Raw genomic sequence first — 25,437 nt, forward strand, 5'->3', positions numbered from 1 at the left:
CCACCCCATTCTCACTCTCAACTCTAGGGGTCCTAGGGATGGCTTTCCCCAGATAGTTTGTCTCCAGATAGTAAGTCATAACTGAGCGAGCTGGCCGTGCGTTTAAGAGCGCGCAGCTGTGAGCTTGCACCCGGGAGAAAGTGGGTTCGAATTCCACTGTCGGCAGCCCTGAAGATGGTTTTCTGTGGTTTCCCATTTTCACACCAGGCAAATGCTAGGGCTGTACCTTAATTAAGGCCATGGCCGCTTCCTTCCAACTTCTAGCCTTTTCCTATCTCATCGTCGCCATAAGACCTATCTCTGTCTGTGTGATGTAAAGCCACTAGGAAAAAAAAAAGTCATAAGTGTACCAAATTTGGTTGAAATTGCTCCAGTGGTTTAGGAAGAGATGTGGAAAGGTACTTCATAAAACATGGAGGCATATTCCCATCCTTCTATATACAGCATTTCTTACCAGGCTATCATGATACAGAGTAAGTCACTGTCGCCTAGCGACAATCTGTCTATCAAGGTTGATCCAAATCTTAGCGTGACTTGTAATTAAATTAATTACATAAAATTACTCATCATGAAAAACTACCTATCGGATTCCATTCAAACCACTTCCTAAACTTTCTCAGGAATAATAAGACCAAATTGTGAAATTTTCAGCAAAATCGGTCTGGTAGTTTTTAAGTCCATTCGAGACAAACAAACAAATATTCATTTTTATATATTAGATATATATACTGTATATATGGGTATATTTGTTCTACCAGAAATTAATGACTACTTCTTGAGTGATATGATATCTTGCTGAGTCATACAGGACATTAGGGTTTGTAATGAGTAGGGCCCGGATTTTTTAAAAATGCATATGCGCATATGCAATTGCATATTTTGACATATTTTGAGGGTTAGTGCATATTCTAGACGTAACAGCATATTCCGGTATATAATGTCTGAATTTAAGGATAATTACAAGAACTACTAAAATAAATCTGTTTTGTACATCCCTAGCTAGTTGCCTATTTTATGTGCATCCCTCGCTAGTTGGTATTTTCGACTGTCTGTGTAACGGCACTTTACTTTCACAACTGAAATTGGCAACGGATAGCTTAGGTGTGGGTAGGCAGGCTGGACTTCCCTGAATTCCTTTCTCTACCACAGCAGATAATAATCTCAGGGGGCTGGGCACTTGGTCAGGACAGAAGTATCTTCAGTTCACTAGTTACGTTCCATTTTAGTGCCCTGCATCTCATTTCTAAAAATGTTAGTTTTTAAAAAATGCCTAAGGAAAAGAGCAGCAGAAGAGATTTACTAAATCAGTGGGTGTCGGGTAATAGGGACTATTCAACAGATGGTGTCATCGTGTACTGTCAAGTTTGCTCAAAGGAAGTGAAATGTGAAAAGAAATTTCAGCTTGAACAGCATTCAAAAACAACTGCACATATTAAAGCAAAGGAGGAGAAGAACAGCACACCACAACAACTACTTTTTACACAGGTAAAGCCCAAGTCCTGTAGTCTCAATACATTTTCAAATGATCTTTGTCGGGCTTTCGTATGCAGCAACATTCCATGGAATAAATTAAACAATCCAGTTCTGCGATCATTTCTCGAGAAATATTGCGTAAATCAAAAAATACCAGATGAATCAACTCTTAGGAAAAATTACCTACCTCCGCTATATGAATCTACCCTGGAATTGATCCGTTCTGATATCAGAAGTAACTGTGTCTGGATATCGGTGGATGAGACAACGGATTCGTGTGGCCGTTACATAGCAAATTTCGTGGTTGGTAAATTACATCCAGACGAACCCGGTAAGCCACATCTTCTTGCTTGTAAAGTACTAGAGAAAACCAACCATAGCACAATAGCAAGATTTGTAAATGATTCTCTGCGACTATTGTGGCCATCTGAAATTGAGACTAATTGTTGTAAAGTGCGTGTACTACTCACAGATGCAGCTTCGTATATGTTGAAAGCAGCAAAGGCCCTCCAAGTATTTTATCCAAAACTCATACACGTAACCTGTTTAGCGCACGGATTACACCGCATTGCAGAACAAATACGCGCACAGTTTCCAGCTGTTAACAATTTAATTGGATGTGGGAAGAAACTGTTTCTGAAAGCACCAGCTCGTGTCCAGCTCTACAAAGATTGTCTACCTGAAGTTCCTTTGCCACCTGAACCTGTCCTGACAAGGTGGGGGACATGGTTATCTGCAGTATCATTTTATCAGGAACATTTTAATGAAGTGAAAGAAGTGGTTACAAAACTTGAAGATGAACATATTGCGTGTGTCCGTGATACAAAAGGTGTGTTTGAAACCGCTACTGTTTATCAAGATGTGAATTTCATTCATGCACATTTTTCTAAACTTCCAAAAGCCATTGAGAGCTTAGAATCTTCTGGTACTCCCCTCCATGAATCACTTGATCTCGTTGAAAAAGCTGCCTCATCGTTGAATTACGCTCCAGGCGAAATTGGAGAGAAGATTAAATGCAAGTTAGAAAAGGTGTTGAATTCGAACCCAGGACTGAAGAAGATTAATTAGTCAATACTTGAGTGGAACTAGGGTATCCTTGCCAGATGTATGCTCCGAAACGTTGGTGCCCATGTATAAGTACTGTCCAATTACGTCAGTTGATGTAGAACGATCATTTTCAGCCTATAAACTCATTTTGACAGACAATAGACATAGTTTGTCTCCAGAAAACATTGAAAGACTACTAGTTACCTATTGTGATGCTTCTTTTTGCAATAAATGATATCTGTAAATAGAAGTGAATACAATTGCATGTTTTTAAGAGCATATTTCCTTATTTTCCGTGCATATATTGTAACTTTTTAGTGCATATTTGCATGCATATTTTCAGGTTTTTAGTGCATATAAATCCGGGCCCTAGTAATGAGGAATGTCAAAACCTTTAAATGCCTAAAAACCTGTATACACCTCTATATCTCTCTCTTCAGGCTCAAAGTAGAATACGCAAGCGTTATATAGAATCCAGCAAACAAAATATACAGGGTCTTTCACTCAAAAAGTGGGGCCGATCGGTCGACTGGCGCAGCGCAGTGGGTAGATGGGTGAGCTGAAGGTCAGACGAGCGCAAGGCAACTCACTGGGCTTGGGGCCGGGAGAGCTCCCGTATGAATCGCATGTAAATAACAAGCACATATTATGACGCATAATCGAAGTAAAATAATTTCTCACCTTGTCACAGAAGATGTTGAAAATGTCCTCTACCTGCATCTACACATTTCTGGCTTCATCTAAGGAAATGTTCATTCATACGCATTAGTTCATCTACTGAGATAGCCTCAATTTCTCTCGAGATATTTTGTTTGAGTTAATCCAGAGTGTGTGTTTTTTGCATAAACGTAATTTTTCCTTTTCCCCTTAAATAAAAATCACAAACCGTAAGATCTGGGGCACAATGGTATACTAATTATCCTGTTGTCATTAATTTCCTCAATTAAACTTAATGACACATTAGCCAAACACGGTTGCCGAGTCTTGCTGGAAATATCCAGATTGGCATTCATTGTCAGTCAAATGTTAAAAAATGGTACGAGAATGTCATTCTTATATCTGTGCCCAGTGATTGTGATTTCAAAAACTTTAGGCCTTCTTATCCTGTCTGCAGTTACTGCTACCAACACTCCCTTTTGCACACTCATGCACTAGCCATGCACCTTGGTGGGTGTGCTATTTACCAACTGATGAGCCCAAATGGGGCAAAATGCTGGCAACCAGGAATGAGTTAGCTGGAAAATTTATAATATCCAATAACAGACCATTTATATTGGTATTAAGTCTTGAAAATCGTAGAAAACTTTCAGTTTGAAAATAATGAGTAAATTGTGTCGTATGTATGCCAACCTACTCATAACCTAACTCTTGTAAAAACCTTCAATTGTTATGTTTCATATATTTTAATTATCTTTTATTATTCAAGGTTATAAACTTCATAGTTGGTTCCGTATTGAGTTAAGATTACACTTAAAATAAATGATTGTCAAGTATTGTATTTATTTTAAGTGTATCTTTTATTAAATACTAAGTACGACTATATTGTGTAAAAATGTAGTGTACATTTGTATAACCTCAAAAATCTCTGTAGTCGAAAACTGTAGAAAACTCTGTAATATTCACATATTGGGTATAATTCACTATCATTCTCATATATACAGAGGATTTTGGAAACTTACAGTAATGATTTATTATCCAGATACACGTAGAAACATTACGAATGTTATAGACTTGTCCATATGTGTTTATAAACCATAATCGAACATTTGAGTTTGATCTACTACAATCGAGAGGCCGGTCGATTGATTGTTCCCCGTGTATTCGGATGTGTTCCATCTAGTGTTACAAGAACATTTCCAGAAGGTGATATTTCTAGACTGTTTGTTGAACAGTATATATATTGAGCTGACAGGCCAAAAGTCAATAAGTTGGACTCCGTGAAGTCAGACAGAGTGAGTGAGTGAGTGAGTGAGTCAGTCAGTCAGTGAGACAGTGATAGAGAGACAGTGCAGTAAGAGAATGTAGGGTGTGGGTTAGAGTGAGCTGATATCTGTATTTGTCAGAATCCTCGAGTGAGAGGGCAGTCAGTCTTGCCTTGTGATGGCGAAGTAAATAATCACCGTGTGACTGTTGATATCTGTACTTTTCAGAATAGACTGTGTGATGTTGAAGTGTGAGAACTTCTTGATATCTGTAGTTGACAGAATCGATAGTTAATTGCTTCAGTGTATTTTCCTTAATAGTGTAGTGTTGTGTACAATTGTGTATAACTGTGTGTTGTTAAGGAATAGGCGTAGCGACAATGAAGTGGTTTTAATGCAAGGAAGTGAATGTATCTCGTGTGATATTTATTTACACCAAAATAAAATTGCATTGAGAACGATAATTGGCAGCGTTATTTACAATTTTTCTTTAATCAGACATATGAAATATCACAAAATAAAAGATTAATTGTTACAATTGTTACAATTCTTATGCAAATAAAAGATTCTCAACAAATCGTTTGGAAAGTGCTCCTTATTAATTCAGTTCAAAAGGTGAGTCGCTTCTGGATTGAAAGTCAAAATCGGCTGACGATAAGGCAGGTCGTAGAATCTGATACTGTAAAGTCTTCAAAGGAATTAAAAACTAAGTTTGAGTAGAGAGAGAGGACTGAATGTAAAATAATGTAAATTGAAATGTTATATTACTTACTAAATTGAAACGTTATATTACTTACATCCTAGAGTTAAATACTATTTTTTCATTAGTGTTGCTGCTTTTGAAAGCAAGTTTTAGGTTCTGTTTTTTTTTTTTTTTTTTTTTTTAGGACGTTAGTGATTATTAGAGCCCGGATTTCCATGCAATATCAAATCTCAAAATATGCATGCATTCATGCACTATCATATGGCAAACCATGCACAATAAACTGGAAAATATGCACTATCAAAATTCAGTTCTTTTTGAAACATGAACAAAAACTACCCTAATTTCTCCAAATTGTCTTGATTTAAGCTCATCCGTTTATCATTCAGCACATACTTAAGCACAGAAAATTATCTTTTTACGTCATGAGAAGTGATAGATGCATAATTCAATGAAGACATTTGGACAAAGCGAGGTCAAATTGTACGTCTTTTGCATTTTCACCATAATACGTCTTTTATAAGCTTGACGAATTCAAACTCAGGATTTGAACGAATTAGTTTGTTCAACTTATCTCTATCTGCGGCAGCTGCTTCTCCATGCGATGATTGCAGACACATTTGAATGTCCTCAATAAGTGGTAACGATTGCTTGCTGCGATAACACAGACGTGTGACGATTGAGAGTTCCGGGTAGGACATTCGAGGATAACAACGGTAGAGGGTTCAATGAAAAACCAGAATTTGTAAGCTGCTATCCCAGTAACGCGGCGCCACAGAAGTGCGATACAAAGTTTCTTTTGTTCGTCTAACAGACGAAAAAAAAGCCGTCAATGATTAATGCACAATTTACGATTCAATTTATAGCAATGTACAACTGTAAAACTGGGACACCTTATTCCTAAGAATTAGATTTCGACGTGGTGCCTTCCGACTTACGTCATTGTTTACTCAAGCAACAGATAAGAAAGTGTTTGGTTAATTGCATTATACTGTAGGACCTGTACCGTATGTAGGCTACTAACTATGGGTGTCACATAGGATGCCAGGAATACATTCTCTCTGTCTCTCAGTAATAGACATACTGTAGCCTACAACGTGAAAAATTGTCCCAAATTCTGGAAACTAATATTCAGAAAATGCACTATGATGCAAGTTAACAATATATATGCATCAAAGTCAGAATAAAAGTCATATTATGCAATTTTAAACGTCCAAATATGCACTATTAAATCCAAATCTTCCAAATATGCATTATGCATGAATTTTCTCCGAAAAATGCCAAAACATGCAAACATGCAAGGAAAAAGAACGGTTATTTGGAATTGTTAAGCCGTAAAATGAATATTTGCAAAGTTTGAGAAGTGTAGCTAACTTATTTAAAAACATGCATTTGCATGGAAATCCGGGCTGTTGTTGTTGTTGTTGTTGTTGTTGTTGTTATTACGAAATGTGAATGTGACATACTTTTCTTTAGTTTTTGACTTTTGTCAAAGTGGTATGGGCTTATTTGTATGTTTACTCATCATCATCATCATCATCATCATCATCATCATCTCCCATTATCCAGCTGTAGCCACATAGGGGGAAATATGGTTCCTCTCCACTTTCTTCAGTCTTTCCACCACTCCTCCCAATTAAATTGAATATTAAATCAAATATCAACAAATAGCACTGAAATAAACGCTCATATATTGTCAAATTTTTCCAAACAATAAAACATGCAACTTTCATTAATTTACTAATTAGCTGATTTATAAACTTTGTGCTAAATCCGTTGCTCAAGGCTATTTCGTGGATTGTCTTGATTTCTTTTTTTCAAATTTTTATTTTAGAGCAGGATTATTAAGGCTCTTTCTAACATGCTATTGTAGGCAGCTTTTTTGTGAGCTTCAGGATGTACTGAACTTTGTTTAATGGTGTTAGCAGTGTAAGTTGGTTTCCAGTAAATATAATATGCCAGGTGATTATTCTTATGGCATGATAATGTTATGTCTAAATAATTAAGCGAGTTGTTGTTCTCCATTTCCATAGTGAATTTAATATTCTCATCTAAACTGTTCAGTAGTTCCAGAATTTCCTTTCCTTTGTTAACATTACTATCTGTGATGGCTAGAACATCGTCGGCGTAATGTGTCCAGTATTTTATGGCTTTGATCTTGTCTGTGATATCTGTGTGTTATAAGTGGTCCATATATATACTGTATTCGCCAAGATACTCGAGGACGGTGCTCCCATAATCACTAAGTATGAATCACTGGTGGATTGAAACCACATACAAAAAAATCGAATATCAACAAATATCACAAGAAATAAACGCTCACATGTTGTCAAATTTTTCCATACAATAAAACATGCAACTTTCAATCCAACAAGGATCTCAAACTTCCGTGGAAGGAAAATAAAGTAAATTACAATCCCTGTAATAAAGGACATGAGACTCAAGATATGTCAGACATCTGGACATTAATTCAACCAGAATTTCAACGTTGTTTCCTGAAAGAAAATACATGGCACAAAAATATAACATACTGTAGACATTAATTCGACCATAAATTCAATGTTGTTTACCTGAAATACATAACGTGACATGACACATAACTATTTTAACACACTACACTTGAATCCTTACTGAATTAGGACAATAAAAAAAAATAATACCAGACTAATGAATTATCAAACACAACAACACCTATGAATGTGGGTGTAAATATACAATCAGCCACTGAAACACAGAGAAAAAAGAACCCTCCCTGGTAGTCAAATATTACCCTCGCAGGACATTACAGCAGAATAACAGCTTCGAGATCCATGCTCCCAATGCAACTAAATAAAGCTTTGATTCCAATCCCCCAAATGAATAAATGACACACCGGCCTCAGCGGCTCCAGGCTCATACAAATATGCTGCAAATCAAAATGCTACCCAAGGCAAATCTAACACAAATATCTTTGAATACGTTATGCTGTCCTTTGAAGTAGAAGACATTTCCTCTCATCTCACAACCTAAAAGCATAAAAAGAAAATAATACAGATCCATGTACATCAACAGAAATTGTATGTCTCATATAACTGAAAGATTAGATTTGTACATCTAAACTCTTCATCCAATCCACCTTCAGGAGAAGATGAGTTCACAGATCCTCCAGACTTCCAGGTAAGGCATGGAGGGGACAATCCAACACCATGTGTTCCATTGTTTGTGGAATGATAGCACAGTCGCAGAATGGGCTATCCTGTCCAACCCCACTTATGAAGAACAGAAGTGGTTCTTCCAAAGCAGCACCGAATACGATTGAGCCTACCCCAGACACTCATAGGCAGATTTTTTTTTTTTTTTTTTTTGCTATGGGCTTTACGTCGCACCGACACAGATAGGTCTTATGGCGACGATGGGATAGGAAAGGCCTAGGAGTTGGAAGGAAGCGGCCGTGGCCTTAATTAAGGTACAGCCCCAGCATTTGCCTGGTGTGAAAATGGGAAACCACGGAAAACCATTTTCAGGGCTGCCGATAGTGGGATTCGAACCTACTATCTCCCGGATGCAAGCTTCACAGCCGCGCGCCTCTACGCGCACGGCCAACTCGCCCGGTCATAGGCAGATTGAAGCCACTAAATTTTACACTCGGATTCTCAACTTTCAGGATGCCTGGTGATATAGAAATTGTGCACTCATTCGTCTATTTGTCTACAGGATTGAAGTGAATTGTTTATCAATTCCAAGGCAGTCTAGATGTTCCTAGTTGACTCACATCTTCATGTATTGGGAGTGCTTACGTTCTTAAGCATTCTTGACCACAGATGAACAAGATTTTTTTTTTTTTTTTCAGAGGAGGCAGGATGTACCCAGCACTAGAAGCCACTTGATTGGAGTTAGGAAGCAATGTAACTTTTATGATTTGCATGTTGTGGCGGAGCTGTACTTCCACAAGGCGAGTGTGGCAGCTGTTAAGCCATACCACGGAGCAGTACTCAGCTGAAGAATAGGTAAGAGCTAGAGCAGTTGTTCTCAATGTGTTGGCATCAGCACCCCATGATGTTCCCGCAAGGCAACACTCTCACGATTATATTACAAAGAAAGAAAAAAAAAAAAAACATATTTACACATGAGAATTTGGGTGATGACCATTCCCTAATAACTCATAACGTACTCTTAGAGCACAGTTAAAAAGAAGAGGTGACAATCCGTCACCCTGTCTTAAATCAGTTGTTACCAAGAATGGTTCAGAAAGTTCTCCTCTGAACTTAATTTTAGAAACTGTATTAGTTAGAGCAAGTTCAATCAATTTGATTAGTTTGGGCGAAATCCGAAATGTCTTAAAATTTTTAATAATGATGGTCTGTGGATGGAGTTGTAAGCTTTCTTGAAATCTATAAACGTTACTGAAAGGGACTTCTTTTGTTTTCTGTAACATGTCATGACTAGCTTCAAAGTTATTATTTGTTCAGAGCAGCTTCTCTGAAGCCTCCCTGGTATTTACCTAACTCTTGATCAAGTTGTTCTTTAATCTGATTATATAATATCTTAGAGAAAATCTTATACATGCAGTCAAGGATAGAAATACCTCTATAGTTGTCTGGATTACTTCTTTCACCTTTCTTATGAATTGGATTAATTATAGCTGTTGTCCACTGTTCTGAGAATTTTTCTGATATCCAAATCTTCTGTAATATCATATGGAGGGATGTCTGAGTTGCACTGCCAGCATATTTCCACACCTCTGCAAAAACCTAGTCTTCTCCACACGCTTTGTAGTTCTTCATTTCTTTAAGCACTATTTCAGCTTCTTTTGCTGTAGGTGGGTTTATATTTTCTGGTTTAGTTTTTATCGGGGTATGTGTATCAGTTAATAAGAGCTTTTCAGGTTTATCACTGTTCAAGAGCTTGTTAAATGCTTCCGCCATGATTTCTGCATTTTACTTATTGTTATGCACTATTTTTCCACCTTTATTTTTTAACAATAATGTGAGGGGTTGTATTTTTGCAATTGTTTACCAAAGGCTTTGTAATAATCTCTAGAATTGCTTTTGTGGTAATTTTCCTCAATAGAGTTTATTAAATCTTTTTGATATTTTCTCTTAATTCTTCTAATAGTTTGGGTGAATTCTTTTCTGACATTCTTGAGGTTCATGGCATTTTCTTCTGTTTTGTGAGCTTGAAATTTCAACCAAGCTTGATATCTTTCTTCATGCATTCTATCACAATCAGAGGTCCACCAAGCAGGTCTTTTCCTTGGATTTAATGGAGCTAGATCTTCTGCATTCTGTTTACGAATTGGCATTAGGTCATCTAAATTGTCTGTTAGTCTTGTAGTTCCTGTTCTTTGCCGATACTGGGCATTCTGGATTAACTGATGAGGGTCGTATATCCTTTTCTCTCCAACTCTATTTTGTCTTTTTCTTATTAATGGAGTAAATTTAATCTTGATTTTAATTAAGTAATGATCTGAACCAGTGCCTGTTTCCCCTTAGAACTTTGACATTGTGGATTTCCTTGTGAAAGAATTTGTCCATACATACGTGGCCCAGCTGCCATTCTCCTTTTGTCCAATCAGGATGTTTCCAAGTTTTAATTTTGTGTGGTTTTCTTTTAAAATATGTAGATTTGGAGATTAGTCCATGTGTTCTAAAAATTTCTATGAGTCTTTGGCCATTTCTGTTAGTATATTTATGAGGATCCCACTTTCCTACTACATCTTGATACTTCTTTTCCTCACCCAATGGAGCATTTAAGTCCCCTATAAGGATCTTGATGTTATTCATATTTATTTTATTCATTGTCTGATCAAGGAGATCCCAGAAATTATCAACTTCTTGCGGAGTTTCTGTTAGGAAATAATTTCATTGGTAGGGGCATGAGCATTTATGATGGTGTAAAGTTTGTTTGTGGTTTGTAAAGTTAGAATTGCAATTCTCGGTGAGATGGCTTTAAAATCAATTACGGAATCCATTATTTTCAAATTTACTATAAATCCTGTACCAAATTGGGAGCAATGTTTCATGACCCTTTGGCCTGGCTTCCCATTGTACCGTATATAACCTTGAGATTCAAATGGATCTTCTGTTAAATTTCTCATTTCTTGCAGCCCTACCACAAGAATATTTTGCCTATCTAATTCATCTGTGAACTTCTTGAGTTTTCCGGTTTTCAGCAAGGAGTTTATATTGTGCGTCGCAATGTAGTTAATATGCTTATGTTTGATTCTATGTTTGTGTGTTAGGTTATATGTATTTTTGAGTGTTCATATTCATTCTTGTCTTTTAGGCGACTACGCACCGAATCCGATGTAGTCTTCTCCATCCTTACGGGGTTGGACGGTGGAATTCTTTTACTAAAAAACTTTTCCATATCTGACTATAAAAGGTTATCAACCTTAAGTGGAGCAAGCTCCAATTTACAACTACGGTTGTTAACCGCAGAGGATATTTATTCAGCCGCCACTAACATGTGAAACAGATGCTGTTTGGGTACCACCACTAACATGTGGAACCATCGTGCCCTTTACTGGCACAAGATGTTTATTTTCTGGCTGTAATTTTATGGCTTATCAATTAAAATAATTTATTAAGGAAAATAAAAGTTGGAAAATTTGGTAATTCCTATTACAAATGGAGTAAAAATGAACACGGGAAGGCACACACACATAATACAAGAACCACAAATAAATGCAGGGGTGTAAAAAATCCGAAATACTAAAATCTAGCATATTGAAAAATGCAGCAACAATGGCAATCGCACAAGTAACGACAATTAAATGAAAAAAAAAAGTGAAAATAAACAGCAGTATAGCTGATGACTGGCGAGTAAATTGGCAACCTCTCAGACTTCGTGAAGAGTGATTCTGATCTTGGTGACGGATCAAGTGCTGATTTCGCCTCAGACAATGAATTACCTATGCAGAATGTGACTGTACATAATCAAGCAAGTGATACTGATGATGTCGATACTAATAGTGAACCGAGCTCGATAGCTGCAGTCGCTTAAGTGCGGCCAGTATCCAGTAATCGGGAGATAGTGGGTTCGAGCCCCACTGTTGGCAGCCCTGAAGATGGTTTTCTGTGGTTTCCCATTTTCACACCAGGCAAATGCCGGGGCTGTATCTTCATTAAGGCCATGGCCGCTTCCTTGCACTTCCTAGGCCTTTCCTATCCCATCGTCGCCATAAGACATATTTATGTCGGTGTGACGTAAAGCAAATAGCAACTAACAGTGACTGGGAAGAAAGGAATGTTGACCACGACAATCCTGCACAGGCACCACAATATTTTCTGGACTCTTATTTCCTCCTCTCTTATACAACTCTTCTTACGCTTCAACACCATGCTTTTATGAGTTGCGCATAAACAAGTCAAGGAACTTTAAATATCGCTCGAGATTATCGATAGACGGAAAACAAGACAATGTTGTCAGAACATGGTAGCCTGAACTCTCTTCAATGGTCGTGCCAAGGTGTCATTTTCGGTCTAGAAGTCTATTAAACAATAAAGAAACGAACGTTTCTCAGAGCGATACTGGCAAGTTTAATTAATTTTATGAGGATCGCTAACAGTGACTCTGGCAATAAGAGGGTTATAAAAAACTTTTCTATTAGCGAGACACTAATAATAATGCATCATTTTTAACTCCCAAGAGATTCTCAGTGTCACTTTCACCATAAGGTAATGATTTAGAGCTAACTCAAACAAAATACTACTTTTCTGCACAAGGAAAGATTGTAATGTAAAAATTTCTCAACATATAGCTGAAAGTAAAAAATAATTTCTGCAAGATCAGATTACATTGAAGACAATATACCTCATATTTAAACCGTCCCAGAAGGTGATGTAATGATGGGTCAGTCGGATGAAGAGTCAGAGCACGATCCACATGTTGTTTGAACACGAAGCCATCTTCAATGCGACCTTTAATGCCCATGAATTCTCCACGGCTTCCCACCAACACAGCAAACCACTTGTGGGCTTCAGAATTACGATCATCCAACTCCAGTGCTTGTTGAGCAAAGGAGCAACCTGGGACATGCCATCAACTTGTGTCAACACTAACTGATAATTAAACAGCTTTGAGATGTTTTTCTTACATACAGTACTTACAAATGTCACAAAATGTTTTCAAGTGCTTTAAAAGTATACAGCTATGACAAATGCAAATTCTCATTTACTTTCCCTGTATCTCTATCATACAAGAATAATATTAAATAAAGCTCAATCTTCATGCAGAATCTGATAGGCTCCAGATCAATATACTAAACCAGAGGGGCAAGTTCTACAGGGTGACCAGGGTCTTCCTTAAGCAAGCAGGGAATGTTGCTAATTATTCTGCCAGTGATATCAGTTTTCATGATCAATATTTCTAGTTTGTGCTGATTTAACTTCATGAGGCTGTGTCAACCTGGTTACAGGCTCTCATAATAGCAAAATTCCATAACCAACACTGGAAATTTCACCATATGTACACCAATCTGTTATTGTGACTACAAGATTAGAGCAGCACTGTAAAGGAATCATACAAATCCAGACATGATTTTCAGTAAATGAGCAAAATAACATTATGTTTAAATTGGAGACAGAAGCATATCAGTAATGACAACTCGAGTTCAGCCTAAAATATGAATACAAATACAATACAGTAAAAAATGTTAAAGTAAAATGTAATTCTTTGCCAGTACTCTGTAGTTTTACAAGGCAAAACAATTATAAGCCCGCCATATAAACATCAGACAACGCAAAAATAACAGATTTCACTCTAGATCAAAGGTATCAGTAAAGTTGTAAAACATTTAAGCTCTTTAGGCTTTTTCAATCGTGAAATTATCAGCGTTTTGCCCCAGTGTGCAGTGGGCTTATCAGTTGGATTGCTACACCTTTCCAAGATGCTAGCCGTTAGTGCGTCGTTGAGACACCACTGTAAGCCTCTTATGCAGGACAATGCAGTGAAGGTGCACTAGGGGAAGCATGTGCCTCCACTTGATACAAATGCCTGCCTTTGGCTTTATAATAAATTGGGCTCATCAGTTGGTAAATAGCACACCCACCAAGACGCATGGCTAGTGCACACCATGAAGGCTACTGCATAGGCCAATTGGAGCCACCGGGAGTGCCAATGCACTATGAGAGATCTTGTCTCATCTCCAAAAATTGATGCCTGCCTGGCTACCAGATGGCAACCAGGAATGAGTTGGCTGGAAAAATTATAATGTTCAATAATGGACCAACTACACTGGTATTATAAATTTACTCATTCCGGACAAATATTTCAGATTCAGAACATCTATATCATCTGATAGCCAAGCAGGCATCAATTTTTGATAAAGAGACCAAGTCTCTCATAGTGCATTGGCAATTCCAGTGGCTCCAAGTAACCTATGCAGTGGCCTCTACGGTATGCACTAGCCAGCGTCTTGGTAGGTGTGCTAGGTACCAATTGATGAGGCCAACCTAGCACATGAGGGCGAAACGCTGGCAACCAGGAATGAGTTAGCTGGAAAATTTATAATGTCCAATAACGGACCATTTATATTGGTATTATTCAATGAAGATTGTCAACATGGTGTGATGTCCTGTAGAGCAGCTGACCATCTGTTGTCACAGATGATTTGGTGTGTGCAGTTGAAGCAAAAATTTGTGAGGACAGATGATACAAAATATCTCTCTCTCCTTTTCCCACAATGTTCAAGGTCTGTTCTAAACCATATCATGACAGATAGCATAATAGGATTTGGGAAAGTGTGCACACGGTGGGTGCCAAAACACCTCAATGAAGAACACATGACCTAACAACAGGGCAGTACATTGGCTTTTCTTACACAATATACTGAGGAAGGTGGTGATTTGTCAATTCACTCACGAATCAAAGCAGCAATCCTTGGAGTGGAGGCATTCAACATCACCAATGAAGAAGAACGAGGTTATAAATAAAGGTTACAGATCTCTTCATACAGTTATGAAGGTATTTAGGGGGTGTAGTAAGGATGTAAAGAATAGGGCGGATTAGTCACTGGTAAGACCCCAATTAGAAAATGATTCCAATGTATGGGACTCACACCAGGACTGCTTGATACAAGAACTGGAATAGATCCAAAGAAAAGCAGCACAATTAGTTCTGAGTGATTTCCGACAAAAGAGTAGCGTGCAATTGATGAATACCATGTTTATTCCATATTGACTTTAACTAATAAAATAATTATTCCTTTAAAATGAATGTTTTATATTTCCATCATTCAATACTTACAAATACAAATGTTAATGCATGTTTCAGTCTATTAACCCGCGAGTGGTCGCTAGCCGAAATGTAACGTGAGTGGTCGCGCGTGAGACTTTCTCTCACATTAAAATAAATAGACATTTTTCACAGTTTTGTGGGGCGTAAGGCTGAAATTTACTACTGAAATGAAACGCAAGTTTTACCTTATATATTTTAGATTAAAATGAAATTATTAGCTGTGTGTGTGTGTGTGTGTGAGAGAGAGAGAGAGAGAGAGAGAGAGAGAGAGAGAGAGAGAGAGAGAGAGAGAGAGAGAGTTGGCATATGGCTTTTAGCGCCGGGACTGTCCGAGGACAAGTTCGGCTCACCAGATGCAGGTCTCTTGATTTCACGTCCGTATGCGACCTGCGTGTCATGATGAGGATGAAATGATGATGAAGACGACACATACACCCAGCCCCCGTGTCAGCGAAATTAACCATTTAAGGTTAAAATTCCCGACTCCGTCGGGAATCGAACCCGGGACTTCTGTGGACCAAAGGCCAGCACGCTAACCATTTAGCCATGGAGACGGACATGATTAGCTCTTTATTAAAGACACAAATTACTACTTAAAATGACATATGCAATGTACACAAAAATAACTTTCGTCCTGAAGTTGTAAAAAATAAAATCTCACACATGCATTATATCTATTAATATTTACATACAAAGCAAGGTTTCTGAACACAATGACATTTTCAAAAATAAGAAGTGCTCATAATACAAATACTACCGCGTACAACAGGAGTAAGTTTCCCGCTCCACTACAAAATAACACCAACGTCATTGGTCGCGCGATGAGAGAAACTCTCACGCAGCGCGCACGGACAGATAGGAACCTTTGTTCTGACTAGGCAAGGGGGTGCTTACCCTTCAAATGTGAATCGCTCTACTCAAAACAGTTATAAACTCAGCTAGAAGTGGGAACAGTCACCTCCCTTTCATCACTGTGAAGTAATATCACAATAAAAAATAATGTGAGAGAAAATCTCATATAGCGACCACTCACGGGTTAAGACCTTCTTCAGCTAATGAATGAATGTGTTTATTTAATAAACTGTTGAGTTGTTATGCAAATATATATTCTGAAAATGTTTATCATTAATGAAATAAAAATATTCTTTGAATAGAGGAAGGGAATATATATTAAATGGAGGATTCCAAAGAGATGTTCAATTTGATATCCTTTAGAAAGGGAAACATGCCTTTTCATGTGATCTTTTGAAGTTTAATAGAAAATGCAGGACCTAAACAAATGTGGTGTTGAATTAAGGTGATTAAGTAGTGAGGAGGAGGAGAGTGAAGAAGAAAGGATAGTGTTCTAGTAAGTACAGTGGAAACTATTTTTTGTGTTTTAAATATGTTAAATAGTTCTTCAAAAAGGATAATGGTGCATTCAGAAATTTCATTTAGATTAATGCTAGGATTATTTCTTTGGTCTAATAGAACGTGAAAGTTTTCATAAATGTTCACTATAGTACCTTTTTACATTTTATGGAAGATTGTTAATTCTTGATTTGTAGAATGTCAACATTTTCACTATCATAGATTAACAAGTCACTAATGGTGATATTTTACTTCAATATTTAAATGCTATTGATCCCTACATTAAATATATTTTAGAATCCAAGACTAATAGATTAATAGATCCCTCAATCATCTCGATCTCACGATTATTAGGAACAATAACTATTTCATTTATGACATATTCAGAAAACAAACTTCAACTTCAAATATAATAAGACAGAACTCACAACATCCTTTATCAACTAAAAATTTTGAGAAAGAAATATAACATCACCCTTATCAACGATTACAATATAAATGTTGTCAACAGAATACTTAATAAAGTTAAAAATAAACCATCCACTAAATTAATCAGAGATCTAAAAGAACATTCTTACATTACAAACATTTTTCAACTTAACATCAACATAGCTTTCACATGTTTCGGACAACATATAGCAAAGATACTACTCAACCTTATTCTAAACTGAAATACGAAGTTTCATTAAAATCCATCCATCAATTTTCCCATGATGCTGTAACAGACACAGAGAAACATTAAACTGAACTCAACATATGTCACTACAATTATGTCAGTATTCTTGTCAGAATATAATATTAACCTATTGGAATATTGCAATGCTATCATATGAAATGCTAGATCAAATGAAAAATGGCACAGTTTTTCACTTTTCACGAACAAGTACTGGTATTCTGACACTGCCAAGTTCCAGATCTGGAATGACTCAGCCGGAGACAGCAGTGAACACTGCTCTGTCATTTTCTGTGAAGTATGCATGCTCCCCATTCCGACCAGAGCCTCAAAGCAGGGATCAAATAGCTGGAATACTACGATGAACCAGTGTGCTCCGTACCAGTAGTTATCAGAACATGTTTGAACCAGAGAAATGGCATGCTAAAAAAAAGAAAAAGAAAAAGAAAAAAGAAAGTTATCTAATTCACCAGTTACTTCCCGCCATTATTCGGCCGGGCTGTTCTACTCAGGATGCAGCAGTAATCCTATCTATTGGAGATGCTTCAGAAGAGATGTCTAAAGCATAAAACTCCATGCATCTCTCTTACGATTGGTTTAACAAACTTAAAAAAAAGCTCATGGTGACTTTATCTTCTATATCTTTTCCTGATACAATAACAAATACGGGAAATATCAGTCATGTGAAAGTTTTAGCCCAAGAGCCTGTAACTAGCTCTCTAGACTGCAAAGAGAGTTGCTATGGAAATCATTCCAGCAACGTTTTAAAGGCTGATGTTGTAAATGTTATTAATTTATTTTTCAGAATGTTTAGTTGATAAAGGTATATTTAAAGTTCTATGAATCAGGCTATAAATATGGCCTTTTTTTGTGGATACCTGGCTGTTGAGAGTCCTGTCTTATTATATTTGAAGTTGAAGTTTGTTTTCTGAATATGTCATAAATGAAATAGTTATTGTCATTGTCAGTATTAAATATTAACCTGATACTTGGCTTTCTTTTATACTGGAAGGGAGAGAGCAATAATTAAGATCAGCAATAATGCAAAAAAATATTAATTAACAATAAATTAATATTAAGAATATTAAACAGACAGCGAGGAAGTGAGTACGTCACAACAAGCTGCTAACGGGGAGAGACACGCCTACGTATGTGCCTCAGAATCTCAGGAGCAATGTGAGGGGTGGACAAAAATGTCGTCATGAATATGCTAAGTGATTGTCCTGTCAATGACGGGTACAACAGCTAGTATGTAAATGAAGTTGGAATTCAAGAAGACAAATTTATCATTTATAGGAAGAGGAATTAGGAAATGGAATATCATTTATGAAGGGAAATGTTTGATAAATTTCTGACTTCTGTGAAGTCATTTAAGAAAAGACTAAACAACTGAAAGGGAATCTGCCCCCTGGTTGACAGTCCTAAATGCAGATCGAATGAATAATTGACTAATTGAGTGAGTGACTGACTGATTTGGCGCCAAGTAATTTCCATATTTTCCTTCACCTGTATAAGTTCATTGGTAGTAAGCATTTTGAAGGCAATGATTGCAAAGGAGTACAGACACAGCTTTCATCACAGGCGGCAGCATTTTATCACAAAGGCCTACAAAAATTGGTGCTCCATTATGACAAGAGCCAAAAAATGGTAGTGACTATGTGGGATAAGTAGTTTAAGGTGTGTCGACGTCCGCCGATACTCATATCCAAGTTTTTGTTTCTTGCCTGCAGTTCTGTAAACCTTAGTCCATATGATGAAGGTGGCGCTGATGGCTTATCAGACCAATTCTTGCATAAAACATGCAGCCACACATGTTGCATCCAATGGAAGGTGGGGGACGTGGCAGTGTTTGACGTAGCTTTTTTCTCTGGAGAGTTTCCTCTTCCTGTCTTCGATGTTCCTGCTCAAACTGTGCAATTGCAGCTGATGTGGTAGCACGCCAGCAAGGGCGATCCAATGCGAGAGAATGCCAAGTTTTTAGGTTTATATCTACTCTTCTGGTCTTTATATCGCTTCAGAGGAGCACCACAATTCCTCTTGCCAGTGCTGAGTTCACCATACAGGATTTGCCGAGGGAATCTGCCGTCACTCATATGATGGATATGGCCTGCCCATCTAGGCCGATGACCAATGATGGTGGCTTCGATACTGTTTAACTTTGCTTTCTCGAGAACTGGTATGTTCGTTATTTAGTCGTCCCATGTGATGTTCATGATGGATCTAAGTTTTTGATGATGAAAGTTGCTACTTGCTTTACGTCACACTGACACAGATAGGTCTTATGGCGACGTTGGGAGAGGAAAGGCCTAGGAATGGGAAGGAAGCGGCCGTGGCCTTAATTAAGGTTCAGCCCCAGCATTTGCCTGGTGTGAAAATGGGAAACCACGGAAAACCATCTTAAGGGCTACCGACAGTGGGGTTCGAACCCACTATCTCTCAGATGCGAGCTCACGGTTGCATGCTCCTAACCGCACGGCCAACTCGCCCGGTTGTTGATGAAAGTGTTCCAGTTTCTTGATGTCCCGGCAATATAGGGTCCAGGTTTCACACCCGTAGAGTAAAATAGAAATAACAACAGCTTGGTACACCATTATTTTCGTGTGGATACTTAGATCTTTGTTCAGGAATACACGATGTGAGACATCCAAAGGCCACGTGTGCCTGTATTCTGTTTTCTACGTCCTTCTCAGAGGTACAGTGCATTGAGAGAATACTCCCAAAGTACAATGAGTGCTCCACCCTTTCCAGAGCTGTGCCAGATAGGGTGATATCAAAATCTTGGGGTGGGGGTAGGGGTTTAGGAGCAGGTTGAGTAAGCACTTTGGTTTTCTGAATACTGACAGCAGGCCAAAATGTTCATAAGCTCTGTTGAAGCAGATGACAGATTTTTTAAGTTCTTCTGGTGTGTGGGCTGGAGAAGCATTATCATCTGTATATTGCAAATATGCGACCCAGGTGAAATAGGTTAATCTTTTGGAGCAAAGTCTAGCCTGGTTGAAAAGCCCCCCATCATACAGATATTTAATTTCCACACCTGTGTTGTTTGCAGGCGTTGTCTCATAAAGCACAGCTGCCAGGTACAGGGCGAAGAGTGTAGGCACAAGTACACATCCTTGAGTCCATTTGTGATTGGAAATTCCTCTGAGATATCACTCTGACACATACCATCACGGAGAGTTTGGATCAAACCAACAAAATGCTCGGGGCATCTAAACCGCCTCAAAACCATCCACATAGCGTTTCAAGGAACCATATCAAATGCCTTTTCAAGGTCATAGAACACAAAGAACAGAGGTGTCATTTGTTCTGTGCACTTCACCTGGAGTTGTCTTGCGCAGAAGATCATGTCAATTGTACCACGAGAGGCACGAAACCCACACTGAGATTCAGGTAGTAATCTCTCGGAAACAACTTGAAATTGATTCAAATATTTTTCCAGCTATGGAGAGTAGGGATATACTACGGTAGTTTCCACAGATACTGCGATCACCTTTCTTGAAGATTGTAAATATTCTTGAGTTTTTCATGGCAAAAGGAACATATTTGGTTTCCCAGATTAGAAGCAACAGATAGAAAAGCCTGTTTTTTTAGTGGTGAGTCTCCACTTTGAATGAGTTCAACAGGAATGTTGTCTGATCCTGGAGCCTTCCCTGTTTTCATTCTGCTGAGAGCTTTGATAAACTCTTAGAAGGTTGAAGGAGTGTCCATCCAAGGTTGGGGAGTATGGTGAGGAATATGTTGAAGAAAATCTTCAGCAGCAGCAGAACTACAGTTCAAGAGTGAGCTGAAGTGCTATTTCCATCATTTCAAGATGTCCTGGCTGTCTGTAAGAATGGTGGTATTATCAACAGCTATCAAAGTTCCTGATGATGCACAGACAAGACCATACAACTCTTTCAGTCCTGTGTAAAAGTTGTGTAAGTCCCTGATATCTGAGAATTTCTGCAGTTCCTTGGCATTTTGCTGCCACCAGTTGTTCTTTATTTCCCTGATTTCAGACTGACACTTCTGTTTTAGATCTTGAAAACACATTTTCTTCTCTCTGAAGGATGGATCTTGAGAAACGGATAGATAGGCATCCTGTTTGGATAGATAGGCATCCCATTTAGCAATGATGAGGTTTTAAGATTTCTTCATTGTTATTATCAAACAAGTCTTGTCTCTTCGTTTCCTCACAGCCAATGACTTTCTGTGCAGACTATGTAATGATATTTTGAAGTTTGGTCCATTAACATTTTATGTCCTTTGAGTTGATTGGATTGCGAGTTAGTTGTTCTAGAAGAGAGTTTTGGTAATGAAATGATGTATGGCTTTCAGTGCTGGGAGTGGCCGAGGACAAGTTTGGCTTGCCAGGTGCAGGTATTTTTAATTGACGTCCGTAGGCGACCTGCGTGTCGTGATGAGGATGAAATGATGATGAAGATGACACATACACCTAGCCCCCATGCCAGCAAAATTAACCAATTATGGTTAAAATTCCTAATCCTGCCAGGAATCGAACCCAGAACCCCTGTGACCAAAGGCCAGCATGCTAACCATTAGCCATGGAGCCGGACATTCTGTGGCAACACTATCAAGTTAAAGCTTAGAGGTGTTTAACTTCTCCCTTGTTGGATTCGTGGAAGTGGGTTCGTGGCCTTTTATGGATGGTAATCCTGAATCGACTAATAAGAAGTTTATGATCTGTCCAACAGTCATCAATATTCTGAGCTGCTTTTTGTGACGAGGACATCATTCTTGTCGCACTGTTGGGTGATGACATAATCTATCATATGGCAATGTTTAGAGCGTGGGTGCATCCATGTGATCTTGAAGCAATTTGGCAGTTGGAAATGGGTACTGGTGATAAAAAGCTCATGCTCAGCACACAGGCTAAGAAGTAACAGATCAATAGCATTGCAGTTCCCAATTCCATGTTTACCCATGACTTTTCCCAATAAGAGGTTGTCTCTCCCCATTCTGGCATTGAAATCTCCTAGTAGTGCAAGCTTGTCTGTAGCAGGCACCTTAGTGAGGACTGTGTTCAGTTGATGGTAGAAGTGGTTCTTAGAATCCTCATCATTCCTGAGAGTGGGGTCATATGAGGAGATGAGAGTAATGAATCTGCCTCCTGCAAGAGGTATGCGGAGAGTCATGAGTCTTTCATTTACTGCGATGGGAGCGAGTCGATGATCATTCACCAATTTGGTCTTTACTGCAAAACCCACACCATGGATGCGACGTTCATTTCCCTCCTTTCCTTTCCAGAAGATGGTGTAGCTTGATGAAACCTCGATGATTCTTCCTTCTCCCGCAAATCTGGTTTCACTCACGGCGATGACATCAATGTTGAGTCTCTCTAGTTCATGGCTGATGAGAGCTGTTCTTCTTTCTGGTCTATTACCGTTGTCTAACAATGACGTGACGTTCCATGCACCAATAGTGATGAACGTAGATTTCTTTCTTTCATGATTTTGACAACAAGTTGGAGCAACCCTTAGAGTGCAGTTTCCCAGACAGGTTTTGAAAGTGACTACCAATATTTAGCCCACATTTTCTAGGGCCTGCCCCATTCAGGGTGGGCAGTGGTGGTCCTAAATAGGTCTGCCCAGTCACAGATACAGGACTGGATCCCTGAGTAGTCCAAGGGTCTCAGGAAGGTGATCACCACACATCTGCCGCCAACGTGCAGGTCCAGACTAGAAGCTTCCAGTTTACCCAAACCTGCTTCCGTCATCCTTATCCCATCTCCATTGCGCTTTTAGAGGAAAAGCAGGAGAAAATGCCATAGGCATGAGTTTGTTTAAGGTGAATCGTAACTTTCTGGGGAGTGACCCACACGCTATGGTCTTGGAGCCATTCACTGTGGCACATATAGCATGAGACATGCAGTTTCCAGCATCAGAACTGCAATGGACTGCCACAGACTCAGAGTACAATTGAGTTGCGCCTTTACAACCAAACCATCTGGCATGACCTCTTCCACCTCCACAGCCATTGGGAACTAAGAAATAAGAGGTTCCTCCTCTGCCTGCTTTGTTGTTGGGTCAGAACATACTGGATTTCAGTGGCACTTCCTCCAATGGGGGGCCATCATCCAATCCTAAGGAGGCTCCTCCACCCAAAACCGTTGGCCTACCTTAGGGAGTCGCGTTATTTACCGCCGCTCAACACTCGGCGATAGCTGTTTTCACAAGCTGGTTGTCAACCCAGCAAACCATCCTCCTTTCCCATTTCAAAAAAAAAAAAGAAGAAGAAGAAGAAGAAGAAGAATCAAAAACATATCAGATGTAAGGCTTTTCAGGCGTTTGCTCTATTAACCAGCGTTTCGTCTTACGTCTGACACTAGACTCATCAGAGTGGGAAGTGTCAGACATTACCCACCGACGCTGGGGTGCATGCATGTCAACTTATCAGAAGCCCTTAAAAGAGGCACAGTCTGATAACTGCATACAGGAAACGCTGGTTAAAAAAAAGAATGTCGGTGCATACATGAAAAACAGACCTCATAGCTTTCAAAATTATAGATTATAGATAGACAGATTATAGAAATACCAGGTAAGTTCAAAATGTTAAATCAGCTTCAAGTCTCACAAGCTCTTCACTCAGTTCAAGGACTGTACAAATCAATCTGCATGTTGTTCCACCACACAGGTTCTGTAGATAGAGGGATAAAGATGAATATTTAACACGCTTTCATGTGATTTATACTGTTCCTTAAAACCAAATATATTCCTGTGCCATAATGATGAACAAAAAAGTTGGTGGATACCTTGCTTTTACTTGAAGTTGTAAACCTCAATGCTGATCTATCACTCAGAAAACACAGTAGGGTAAGGCAAATGCTGTTTGGTCACCATAAAATTACTGAATCCCAGATATCTCTCCTGAATTTTAGCATCCTTGTTAACAAAGCATAATGATGTGGAGGTTTGACATTTAACTGTAACCTCAGTAATTTCATCCAGAATAACAAATTGAGCCCTCAATATTTCTTAATTTCTGAAATAATTATTTTATAAACACACTGTATTCATTCTGAATGTTACCAATCTGATATTGTTCACTCATGGCTTTTTTTTACAGACAAATCGCTTTAAAGAAAGAAATATAAGAAACCATATGGGTCACAGACATTGTGTAGATTAGTTTTTTAAACCAAATTTTATTGTTTTTGTCCAAGCATTATTCTCTGAGAAAAACTGAAGGCACAGCCAATAGAATGATTTAAACTGTTTCACACAACTATATGACCAGGGAACTAAGTCATAATGTGTTTCTCTAAATAGTAATTGCTGGTTTTTTCACAATATACAGAATATTGGTAAAGTAGTCTGTCCCTTCAAAATAATATTCAGATTGTAATTTCTAGCACTGAACAATATTTAACAATTAAGCCGGTATCATCAATAACATAATTATACAGGCAGTTGACAGTAATGTTTCAACACTCAAAGCAATCAGTGAAATATTCTTCAGACTCCAGCAACAACAATAAACATTAGTGCTACCTTGCGATACTGCAATCATATAGCATACCAGTACATCAATGTAGAAAAAAAGCTAAATCAAAACCTTCTAATTTTTTTTATATTACTAACAGCATCAGAATAGAGAACACTAAGGAACATAAGGAACATAATTCTCAACTCAATGTACAGTTTAGCTTACTGCTTCATAACTTCTATGAACTAAGCCTAGCGTCCATTAGAAGATACGGAAAACAATCTGTTGCACTAACCTCCGAACCTACATCTTCTAGTAAATGCCTGACAGGAGAAAGGGTTTTTCCAAACCAGTTTCCAAATTTGACATTCTTTTGATATTTACTTACACCTCGTGACTAAAGGGTGATCATTAGTCTCAGACTTATGGCATTTCATATTTTTATCCTGACTTAATTCTCCATGATTAAGTTAACTTAAGCCCATTTCCAACATTTGTGAACATGAAAAACCAGTTTTTATTGGTCATATAAATGCACATTTAGCCATATAATAATATTTTAGCGTTAGGTCATATTTTGACCAAATTATTGAATAACAGCAATAGTTTTAGTTATATTTATATAG

At 38.2% G+C, this 25,437-nt stretch overlaps 1 protein-coding gene across 1 annotated transcript in view; it reads right to left on the reverse strand.

Annotated features, from left to right (window-relative positions):
* The window catches only part of LOC136856778 (regulator of microtubule dynamics protein 2), a 119,220-nt gene that overhangs the window by 33,943 nt on the left and 59,840 nt on the right, over positions 1–25,437 (reverse strand). Inside the window, exon 4 of the mRNA XM_067134883.2 lies at positions 12,940–13,154. Coding sequence (XP_066990984.2) covers positions 12,940–13,154 — 215 coding nt within the window. The remainder of the gene's footprint in view (positions 1–12,939; positions 13,155–25,437) is intronic.

The sequence above is a fragment of the Anabrus simplex genome, chromosome 1 (genome assembly GCF_040414725.1).
Source record: "Anabrus simplex isolate iqAnaSimp1 chromosome 1, ASM4041472v1, whole genome shotgun sequence".
NCBI lineage: Eukaryota > Metazoa > Arthropoda > Insecta > Orthoptera > Tettigoniidae > Anabrus > Anabrus simplex.